Source organism: Molothrus ater, chromosome 6 (assembly GCF_012460135.2).
Source record: "Molothrus ater isolate BHLD 08-10-18 breed brown headed cowbird chromosome 6, BPBGC_Mater_1.1, whole genome shotgun sequence".
NCBI classification, from domain to species: Eukaryota; Metazoa; Chordata; class Aves; order Passeriformes; family Icteridae; genus Molothrus; species Molothrus ater.
Window position 1 is genome coordinate 16,386,759 of NC_050483.2, and position 12,051 is coordinate 16,398,809.

At 43.3% G+C, this 12,051-nt stretch overlaps 1 protein-coding gene across 2 annotated transcripts in view; it reads left to right on the top strand.

The window, feature by feature from the left end:
• Positions 1–12,051, top strand: part of MOB2 (MOB kinase activator 2) — a 109,126-nt gene that overhangs the window by 70,575 nt on the left and 26,500 nt on the right. The window contains exon 1 of one of the 2 annotated variants that reach the window (XM_036384589.1): positions 8,766–8,930. The exons of the other annotated variant lie outside the window; for it this stretch is intronic. Within the exon in view, the coding sequence (XP_036240482.1) occupies positions 8,821–8,930 (110 nt within the window). The 5' untranslated portion in view covers positions 8,766–8,820. Of the gene's footprint in view, positions 1–8,765; positions 8,931–12,051 lie in introns of those variants that run through there. 2 annotated transcript variants of the gene reach the window in all.

A 12,051-nucleotide genomic window follows, 5' to 3' on the forward strand; every position in this document is an offset into this window, starting at 1 on the left:
GACAATGAAAAGATTGATGGTGCTGCCCAAGTCCGGGTGTGTACGTGTTTATGTAATGTGGGAAAAATTTTCTAACAAACCAGGAATAGTGGTTACATGTTTGCCCTCTTGGTAGTATTCTAGTCATGATGCAATTCTCAGCAAAATGCACTATAATTATACAGGGAAGTTGCTATTTGCATAGTAGAACAGTGTGTATTTTCCCCAGTTTCAAACAATTTTTAGAGCAGAACATTGAAAGGGAAAGGTTCACTTACTGTGTGTTGGAGCACATCTCCTTGATGCACGTAGTGTTCCTTCAAAGTGTAGACGTAGCTCAAGATGCAGGGTGAATACATCTCCTAGTGTTCGCTTTCTCCTCCCCAGTGAGAAGCCTAGAAAAATGTGAAAATACTTTTAAGTACTGTGTTATCACTGAATTTAGGTATAATTTATATATATTTATATATTTATGTATCTCCCTTACCTGCCTGTACATCCTTGCAGTAACACTGCAGCTTCCGTGCCTCTTCCTAGTCATGAAGCAATTTTCATCAGACATTTTCAAAAGATGTCTTTGCTGTGTTCACAGTAATGGTATTTCTCAGTTAAATAGGAATTACAGTAGTTTGACATAATTACCCATTGATCCCTGTAGTCTCAGTACATATTGGTATTGACAAAGTCCTGAAAGCAAGTAGTTTAGGAAAAGTATGCAAAGCAAGAAATGCAAAATGTAGATTATAGTAATTTCTTTAGTTTTGGCTGTAGAACTGGGGAAGAGATTTATTTGGCAAAGTTCATACAGAATAGTCTTGGTAGACACAGTGGTATCCTGTCCTCAGTTTCTGTCCAGTACCTTAAGTGTGACTTTTCTTTTGTCTGAGGGCAGGCAAGGCTAATTTTCTTACTGCATTACTAAAACATGACAAATGGCAATCTTGTCTAACCAGAACAGCAAAGCTTTTCTGTCAGCCAGTGCTTTTGTTTCCTAGTAAATAAACATTCATTCAGGTGTTGTAATGGACTATGGGGGGAAAGGTGAAAATGTAGCCATAGAACAAATTCTAGGCAAAATGGAGATTTAAAGGAAGACAGCATCAGAAAAGCCTCTTATACACCAGTATTGCTCAATGACAGATATGTGCTTAATGGTGTTAATTTAAACCCCTGTCTCTCCATGACTGGCTTAAACTCAGGGCTATTCCATTGTATATTCTGACTTCTTCCTTGATCAGATGAGAGTTGGGTTAATTTCCTTTATTTTATGTTGTTTCAGCAGTGCAAGGCTGTCAAAGTAATAAATACTTGTGTCATGTAGAGTGATAATTTTACTGAAGTTTGGAAGGCAATTCTGTTATAAGTAGACCCTTTCATGAACTCTGTAAGCTTCCAGGAGGTTCACTTTAAGAAACAGCTCTCAAATATTCTGAGCCTAAAATGGAAACCTGTGATGGTTTGAGATAATTCAAGTACTTCTGTTTTGTATTATCTTTGTATAAAGAGAAGTGATGTTTTTGACAAATTTTCCCCTTTTTGGTGGTTTTTTGTTTGTTTTTTTTTTTTTTTTTTTGGGGAGGGGGGGGGTTTCACTACTGCCATGATTTCCCTCAGTGGCTTAGCTTGCTTTTGGAGAAATGTTAGTTAGAAACAATGAACATGATACAACCCAACAGTCCTGTGTACACAAGCTTTTTTTATTCTACCAGCTCTTCTTTAAACTAGGCCAGTGCACTTCCAGAATATATTAGTGCAGAGCCTGAAAAAACATGTATGGCAGCCTTAACCTTATATTGTATTATTCTGCCACTCTTTGTTCAAATCTGTCCAGAATTTGTAGGAGAGGGTTGGTCTCAAGACCATATATGATCGTGTTGAGTTTTGTAAAGTGCTGGGAGTTCTGTATCATCAAAGTATTCAAATCAAATGGGTAAGTGAATAGCTTCGAAGCCATTTTCTTCTTCAGAAAATCAGAGTATTAAAACTTTAGGCTGTATTAGTGTAGGAAGTTTTAGGAAAACACCAAGCAAGCTACTCACATTATGCAGTTTAGTGTGGCTGTAGCTACATAAGTATTTATGTCCCACATGCTCTCTTGCGGACACAGCCAAGACTCTGCTGGGAGGGTGTTACAGGTTCTTGTGTACAAGGTTTTTACTATAACCAAGTGTCAGGAATTGTCCTATAAAACGTCAGGGTTTTTTTCCCCAGTAAATTTGCACATGTCTCATTTCACATGCTGAATAAGAATTGTTAATGTTTTCAAATGGCTTGAAATACTTAGCAGTGTTTGAAGTTTTGAGGATTCCTCAAAGGCAAGATCTTCACGCTTTTACTTCCCCGACTGTTTTGAAACAGCAGCAGTGAAACTTGAGCTGTGCCAAAGCTGGGGTGTGTGTGCCTGTGTGTGTGTGGATCCCAGTGATCCCAGTGTCCATGTCCAGCACACACCTTGGCTGGCAGGCTGACCGGACAGGTTTTACTGGGAACCGGCCCCTCCTCCGGGCTGAGCTGCCCAGCACAAACACTGCTGGTACTCAGCCTTTGCTGAGCGCTGGCTGCAAGCTTCTTCACCAGGATCAGAAATCTGAACTATTTCATCTTGCAGCTTAGGAACTTTGTGACATTGTTTACATGGCTAAATCCGTGCTCTGGGCCTGAGCAGTATTAAGAAATCAAATTAGCTTGGATGAAGCATCTCGGTGTTGAGTGTGGAATGCAAATCTGCACTGGTCTGGGTGTGAAGCAAGTTAATTTTGTGACGTCTGGATTTTGTGGTCCTGCTCTTCAGAAGTTGTAGCTAAGGAGTTATTCTCTAAATGCCAGGAATTACAACAAATAGTATCTCATTACATAATGTAAGCTCTGTGTGTTATATTTTGTAATGCATGCCTGGGGAAAAATCTCATAGAATAAATTTCATGCTTATTGCATGAATTGTTTTTTTCCTTGTGCTGTCATCTAAATGTGGCATTACCAGATAAAATCATTTACTGTACTGAAACAAAGCCATTCTTAGCACCAAAAAGGAGGGAAACTTTTATTTCCTTTGTGTCTCTCCATCTGTCTGGGAAAACTCTGCAAGTTCACTCCCAGCATCTCCCTTCTTTCCTTCTGTGCCTTTCCCACCCAAGCATAGATAGTCCTGACCAATAACACTGCTGCCACAGATACCCTCCTTTCCTGTGCTGATTACACCTTTGACTCCTTAGCCCAGAGTTTTGTGCCAATTTGCAATTAGGATTTAATTTTCCATGCCATATTTACCCAAGTCTGTAGAAACAGTAGTTGTCTTGTAAAACTTACAGGGAGAGTTCTGTATATATGTAGCAAGTAGTTCTGAATATGTTAAACAATCTCTGGGGAGAATTTTTTAGCCAAGTTTTAGAAGTTTTACCTCTTTATATGAAGCTTGAGGTTCAGTGTTTTTGGGGGAGGAAAAGAAAGAACAGAAGTCTTTCATTTTAGGTTTTCTGTATGAAATGCATATTGCATTAATGCTTCCCTGGAGTGAAGCCTAGCTAAACTTTAAAATTAGGGCAAGAAAAAAAAGGAATGGTAATATTTGAGATGAAATTGTCACTTGTATTATCTCTGGGAAGGAACTAACAGCAGCTGCAATGGTGGAAATTCAGCATCTCAATCCTTACTGTATGGTGTAAGAACCTGTGCAGCCCATCAGCAGGTACTCTGCTTAACAAGGTTTCTTCTTTTGACTTGCTTGGTGAGATGCATATGTTGAAAGACATTTTTGGGCACTCAGAAGGATAAATGCATTAGCTTCACTGTCACACCTTCAGTCATTTGTGTTTTCTTCTCACCCTTTTCCCCACCGAAAGAACAAAAGGGATTTCTCCCTCGCTGACACCGATGTTGTGTGTCACTCCAGCCCCAGTGTCACCTGAAGCTATTACTAGGCTTTTGCTAAGCACACTTTGTCTCTGTGGAAGACAGTTTATGAGAGTGATAGATTTGAACTCTTCATTTGCAAATACTTTCCAGTTTATTGTTCCTGTAGCAGTGCTGAGATTATTGTTTTGCAGATTGGGATGAGGGAAATCCTCTGCCTCCTGAGGCTGTGCCATGGTGGTGTTTTACTCCACTGGAATGAACTCTGTAGGAAAGGTACTGTATAGGGGCTGCTTCATCCTCACTGAAACAGGCTGCTCTAGGATGGTACTAAAACAACTTAGTTCATAAAGCAAAGAACCTTTGCAATTGAAAGCAGGGGAAGCTTTAAGCAGAATGAAGTAACATTAGAACTTGCCTAGGATTCAGAATAACTTTCAAAAAAAGAAATTATTTTTATATATAGTGGTAAGTTTTCAGGGTTTCTGCTAACTGATGTCTGAATCTGATGTTTCACTCCAACTCCATGGCAATTCTTTGAGTCAGAATCTACTTGCCACAAACTTGCCTGAACAGCTGCACAGGAAACAAGTGTCCTTTCAGTGTGTGTTTTCAGAGGCCTTCTGTCATTTTAGGTGGGCTGACTCAGGAGGACTGGCTGAAATGCAGGTGGTAAAAATGAACTCTTTGCTCTATTTCAGATTACCTCTTCATGTAGAGTCTGAGTGTGATCATCCCATCCTTTGTTTATAGTGCTCAGGTATTAGTTCAGTGCTGGTAGAGTTGATTATCTCTTGTGGAGCTGCTTTTATTGCTGCTTCCTTCAACACATTCACGTTCTTCATCTCTCATCCATACACACTTGCTGAACCTGGCTTAACTTGACATTTGGGATTTTAGAACAATAGATGCACCTACACACTTGTCAGAAATACAAAACCTTTGAGATCACGATTTCTCTGTTCAGTAGATACAGCAGCACTCTTTCCTTTTCTTTGCTCTTTCTTTAACTATGTAAAGTGGTATTTGATGAACCCTTGCTTCTTCTCATTTTATGCATCCCTTCCAAAAAGCCTTAGTATAATTTTGAGTTCCCAATGGAGCTTTACTGATATTTTGAGCTGATTTGCTTTTCTTGCTGCAAATGATTGTTTCTCATGTAATGGATGAGGTCAGAATACTGTGTACCCTTTTTTTTTCTCTCTGCCTGCTTTAGAAAAAACACCCCCTAGTACTGATGAAGCCAAAGATGATTGCAGGATAGACACTGACTTGTCATTATTTTGAGAGTTTTCAGTAAAGCAGCAAATGTAGGCACCTTGTCACTTATAAATGTGCTGCTTTTGAGCTCAGTCTTTATGCACAAACTTTCTGCACTGTGTGTGGCCAGGAAAACCTATTGCTCGTGCTATTATCTCAAGAGTGGAGCTGAACACATACCTTTAAAATCTATTTTCCCTTCACTCTGACCACTCCAAACTGCTTTCTGAGACTGAGACAACTTGTCTTCAGGCTGTCTTCTGTCCCAAATCCATGCCCGTAGTGCTGATACTGAGCAGAGCTGCTCGTGCCATCTGCTGCTGTGTGAGGATGACAAAATGGAGACCAAATGTAATCTCGTATAAACACAGCTTAGAGGCAAGCTAAAGGATAAAATGTTCTCATTGCTGATTTTCAGTGATTCCAGACACCTGGGAGTATCCTGTGAGGTAACTGGAAAGGGTACTTGGCTAGGTGGTATCAGGGCACACTAAAGTCAAACAAAAGGGCTAATGAGCTTGCAAAATTGAAATGTTATATGTCAGACAGGGACACACAATAAAATTAAGCTTAATTTAAAACAGGACTTTGCAGTCTGATGCTACAAGGCTTCATTTCTATGCACATAAATGCTGAATTGTACCTTTCTTTCTTTTCCTCCTTTGACGTTGTTTGTTTGTCTGGGTTGAATACAACTCCCTTTCTTTGCCAACCTCCAAGTACCAGAATACATCCCTGTGGTGGCTGCTTTACATGTACATTTTATGGAATGGTAAAAGGGGCAAATAAGTATATAATGGTTAACTGCTGCTTATAACAACATTATAAATACAAAGCATTATTCATAAAATTTATAAATATCATTCCTTGGCTTGGTAGTTGGGATCAGTGTAGAAAGCTTTCCATCAGTGCGTTGCTAGCACATGTACTCATGTGTAAGTAAGGAGAAATGGGGCTCCCCTCTTCCCAATGCCCTGCTGTGCCCTTCCTCTGTGCCTCTGGTGATGTCACTGTTTTGCTGATGTGTCTGTAGATCCAGTAAAGGCGTGAAGCTGTTTGTAGGTCCATTCACAGGTATTCCTCTTAACGTTTAGTGATGATTTCAATACACAATGCTGCCTTGTCTGATGGGTAAGGACCTTGAAGCAGTTCATCGCTGCTGAAGCACACTTGGGCTAAGGTGCAACAGTTGTTACATGCAGAGGATGTTGAGGAAGCAAGTGAAAGAGGCTTCTGATGAATGTAAATAGGCAGGATTTCAGATGGCTGCAGACACACCCTTAAGGAAGTGTAGATATGCATCCTTCCGAATATGCACAGGTGGAGATCAGACCAGCCGCTGTGTTCAAATAAACACTCCTTGTAGATGGAGTACTCTCCTTTCTGGATGAAGCAGCTCTCAAATAAACCCATTTGTGTGTTCTAAATCTTGTGAAAAGTTGTAAGAATCTGTACTGCACATGTGGTTCAAATTATTTATGTTGGTGCCATATAAGTAAAGTGTGCATGCCTAAGTTGTGCTTCCTACAATAATGTGTTTTTTTATTATTTTGAAGCATTTAAAATTGACTTAGAGATGCTGGGTTTTCCCACAACTTGCATAAAATCTGTATTACAGGTAAACTGCAGCACGTAGTTGATCAAAACAGAGAATACTGCTTGAATAGAGGAAAACTGATAGGTGCCACAGAGACATGTGGTTGAGGAAAGGGAAAGAAAAATGCTGAGCTGATGTGGAAGCTAGCATAAGAGAGAAATAAGCCGTTTATTTGCACCTATGTAAAAAGTGATCAGGTTTGAAAGTTGCGTTTCAGTCAATATTTTGGTTTTACCAGAAGAGGATCAGTTCCTAACCTGCGTGAGATCACTGAACCTCCATCTCTGAAGAGCCACTGTTTTGCAGTCGGAGTCACGGAGAGGCTAACTTTCCTAATACAACTCTAATACCACAGAGCTGTATTTATTTTGGTTTTACCCCTGGATTTTTTCTTTAATTTACTTTGGATAGACAGACTTTTATTAAAACTTAAGCTGCTTTATATCACAGGCTTGTTGTTTTTAAGGTGGTTCTTTAAAAAACTAAATTCTCTCTCCAGATTTCACTGGTGGACAAAGCAAGGGCAGGTGCCCATCCTCCATTTGCCAGGAGTCTTGCTTTGTAATGTTACTGTCACAAGTTGCTCTTACTTGGGGAAAAGGTTGACAGAGCATCAGATTTTTCACAGGTTGGATGATCTCCTGTATCAAGCACCAGGATTCAGTGTGGAAAACTGAGCTGTGTTCAGCTGCAGGCTTCCTGTGTGCTATCAGTGAAGTCATTAAAACTCCATCTTAAGTGGATTGCTTGTACAGTGGGAATCAAAATACCTCCTGCTTCACAAGGGTGAGGAGGCCTAACTTGGACATGGAACTAAAAGTGCATAGCTGACCAACACCCCTGCCTGGGTAGATGCTTTGGGACTGAGCAGCAGCACATTGTTCCTTCAGGTTGCATCACGGGGCTGCGGTTTCTGGGGTTTGTGCAAACAGCAGCCACATTCCGGCCTGCTTTGACCAGGTGATGCCAGGTTGGTGGCAGCAGCAATGTCACTGTTTGTGCTAAGCTGAATTCAACAAGCCTGTTTGCCTTCTGTTTACAGGGGAAGATGTGCCTGTTCAGTAGGCAGACTGGAACAGTTGGCTATACCCTGAATGGGCAACTGCCCCTTCCGATTGCAGCCAGTCTTGCAAATGCACATAAAATGGCAAACCCGCTGTTTTCTCAGAGATGTCCTGGGCCAGGCTTCAGTGTGTCAGAATAAGTCATGTCCTCAAGACTTTCTGTTCTAGGTCACGTTATGCCACACCTGTCACATTTTTTGTTGTGATCTGGCTCTAAATGCTACATCAGCAACCAGTGGGCACAGCTGCCTGTCCAAAAGGGGTGTGGACTGGTGTTTACATGGCATGGCTAATGTAATGGCTAACAGTGCCTTTCTAAGGTCTGTTAGGAAAACGCATGGCCAAGTGGTTTATCCAGGCAAAAGTGAAGGTGGGTCACAATGGACCTTGTGTTTGGGGACACTGCTTAATCACTCATCCTCTGAGGACCATTACCCAAGTGCTTTGCTCTTAACTCTGGTCACAATGGCAAGTCATCTCTTGCTGTTTATAGCCTTTTTCTTCACCCTTCCTCTGCTGGGCTGCCATGCACTATGTCTGTAGCTCTGGTAGCCCATGCCCTTGCGTGTCACACAGAGTGCTGAGAGCAGTGCAGAACCTTGCTCACAAAAGGCATCTTTATTCTCGTTTCCCAGCGGGAGTCCAGCCTGGCCCCACTGCGGACGGGGCCCGTAGCGCAGACAGCAAAGCGGAACGTTTGCCCCGTGTCCTGCTCCGTCAGGCACCGTGTCCTGCTTTGCCTTGCTTATTCTCCGGCTGCCAAAAAAAGAGGCGGAGGATTGCACTGTCGGTGCTGGTGCTGGGCAGCCGCGCTCTCCGTGCCGGCGCTGCCCGCGGTTGTGTAACGCGGCCGGGCCGCGCTGCCCGTGCGGCCGCAGCGCCGCGGGGCGCGGGGGCGGCGCCGGGCCCTGCTCGGGCCGGTTCGGGGCCGGGCGGGGCGGGCGGAGGAGCCGCGGCACCGCCCGCCCCCAGCGCCATTGGCGGGGCCGGCCCGGCGGGGGCGGGCGGCCGGGACGGCGGCGGGGAGCCCGGGCCGAGCGAGCCGCGATCGCCGCTCCGCACCGCCGTACCATGGTGGGGGATCACTGCAGCCTCCCCGGTGAACGGCCCGTGCTCGCCCAGAGTCCCAAGCCCGGATTAAGCTGCAAGATGGTCCTGCAGGCGGTGGGCAAAGTGCTGCGGTAAGGACGGGTCCGGCGGCGGCCGTGGCGCCGAGCAGGGCAGGGCGGCTGCCCACGGGAGGGAGCTGGAGCCGGAGTGAAAACTCCGGCCGGGGCCACGGGCGCTCCTGAGCCCCGCTCCTCTCCGGAGGAAGGAGGGAGGCTGCTTTTGGCTCCCTCTGGATCTTGAGTGGCGATCGGGGAGGCTGGAAGTTGGAACAGCAGTAAGCGCTTGGAGGGGAGCATTTGTTCACCCTTAATACTGCAGTCGGGTTTTGTTTGCGCTTTCATGAGAACTGAGTTTCCAGGACGTAATCAGACAGCGAAGGTCCTGGCTTGCCTGAATAAGGAGTCTGACCAAGATGCTACATATGCTTTGGCAAGTCTTCTACAGAAATGTTGTAAGATGAGGGGGAAAAATTGCTCATGCAGCTCAGAAGGGCTTGTGTGAACACTGAGACGTGGATGACTACTGAGACCAAAACCAGACTCTTTGGCAAAGGATATGCAGTAATTTGATTCGGAGGAGTTCTGACCCGTTCTGGCTGGTATGGAAAAACGTCACCACAAATATTAGGATTAGGAGCCTCGTTCTTCAACAATTGCAGCTTTTTTATTTTGGTTGTTTTCAGATCTTTTTCTGGAATCTGTGGAGAGTTGCAGTGCTGCTCCAAGAAGGAGCCTTGTTCCTCCAGCATAACTTTATTTGGCAAGCTTTCGGGTTCGTCCCCGTTTCCTACTGTCTGTTGCCAATTGTTAAATGTTTGTCAACAGAAACATTATCCCTCTCTTCCTCTGTTGACTCATGTCTCTCCCCAAGCGAGTTTAAGAGAGCCATTTATTAAAGCAGAATGTTCTGATCACAAAGCGGCTGAGCTCTGGCTGGGGCTTCAGCTAGAGGAGCTCGCTGAGCTTGAAGCAGCCTTGGTGGGAACAGCTGCTTAGATTTGCTCTTTAAAAAGTCCCATAGTGCAGTTGAGGTTTTTTTCCCCTGTTAAAAATACTTTCCTGTAGAAAACATTAATTTAAAAAATCGAGGTTTATCTTTCAGCTTTTTAATAAGTTTAACGCCCTTTCTTTGCATTTTTGGGGGGCAGCGTGTCTTTAATTCAATATGGTGTTACACAGCTGGTCACATCATAAAATCCTTTGGCCAGCGGCTTGCTATTCATGATGTGAACCTTTTGAAGTTTTGGTAGCTGTTCTATTGGCAACACTCCCAGGTGTAAATAGATGGGTGCCTCTGTAGGGAAGAATTGGCAAACCTTTTGTTGAGCATCTATGGCTGTTTATTTTAAACTATAGGTAAGTTTCTGTGACTTAGAAGTGAAACATATATTTTTAATTTGTTCAGTGCACGCTTTTTAAAAAATGGAACATTAACATCAGCCTTTCTCCTCCCACTGGAGTAGGTGCAGAAATTGTGCATACTTTTGCTTTTCTTCTGAGATTGATTTTCGATGTGTACTATAAAACTGTTGTGAAAGCAGGAAAATATTGTTGTCACACATTATGATATGCTTTGGACTCATCAATTAATAGCATAACTTTATTTTGTTGAGCTGTTGAGCTAGATGGGAGTGATTACTGTTTTGTAGTTAAATGTTCTTTTAATGTGTCTTTTTGTTCTGGGTTATCTCCTTTTGCTCGTGGTTAGAGAGAAATGTGAAATCACAAAAACTTTATTTAGATGCTATACTGGTTCTCTTATTTATTCTCTAGAATCTGCTTCAGATGCCTTATCTCACCTTACGTGTTTTACGTCATCTTGCTTTGTTCTGTAAAACATAAACTCATCCTATTCTGTAAAGAGCTCAGGCAGTGTGAAAGCACAGGCACTGGTGAGGAGCCAGGTAAATACTGCATCCAATCAAAGGTTCTTTATTGCAAAAATGGGATATTAGTGCTTCAGAAAGTGTGAGCCCCGTCAGTGATGGGGGAAGGAGCAGCCACGTGGGACCTCCTTTAGGCCAAAAATGTGTCTTGTTGGTGACAGCTGGGATGGGATTTCTCTGAACAGAGGCACCCACAGCTGAGCTTTGTCCACCTTATTGTTGGTAGAAAAGAACAGGGACCCTAAATGTCCTGTGCCTGAATGCAGAGGTGCAGTGCCTGCAGTGACAGTGACCACCTCACCTGGTTTTATGTAAGTTGTTGTAGTCATAAGAAGTTAAATGAGATGTGTCCCAAATTACTGTAATATCTTGCCATCTCTTTTAGAGGAAACCTATCAAATACCACTACTAAGCTTGGCCACCTGGAACTGCTGATGGAGTTTTTTTGCAGTCTATACAATGCTAAACTCTGTATGGAGTAATTTTTCTTCTGTTGATCAGGCCATCGCCAGTGGCTTGGTGATGAGATCGAAGGATATCTTGCTTGTGCACAGCCTGGTGTTATGAGCAGCCCCCACTGCATTTTAGGCCCTTTTCTCAGGCCTCTAACTGGGAACTGTCATGATCACAGTTTCCTCCCAGCCTTCCACAGCCTGCCAAGGAATTGCAGAAATTCACAAAGGATAAGGAATAGAATGCCTGCGTTGTCTCTAAACTGCCTCCGCTTCCGTCCCTCTCGTGCTTGTGAATGATAAAGCTCAGGTATTCTTGTGCAGTAGTCGATCAGTTTGATTTCCTGCATAGCAGATTTGTTGTGTTATTTACATTGAGTGTGAGTAGTTCCAACTAACACTCGAAGCTTTTAACGCACAAGTTGCTCTCATTAGTAGGTCCAGCTCCTCCTGTCTGCTGGGTGCTGTGTGTGCCAGTAACAGCTGCCAGAGGAGGAATCAATACACCGAGGAAACGAGGAGGGAGGTGTGAGGAAGCACAGAGACTTCATGAGAAGAGCAGTCCTGAGAACCCGAGAAGAGTTTAAAAGAGTGTGGGGGAAAGACAGCTGAACCAGAAAGGGCGAAAAAATGTAACAAAAGCAACAGATGTGTTCTCAGTCTTTCTAATTAATGTTTTATGAAAGCCATGGTTAGGTTTATTGCTCTTTTAAATTATTAGTGATTCAGCTCTGAAGAACTGTGGAGATGCTTGTATCTTTCATCATATTGGTTAGTAGACTGTGTTTAACACTTCGGGGATGGGACCAAGGCCGCGCACTTGTAATGATTAAAAAAAATTGAGACACCAGTAAA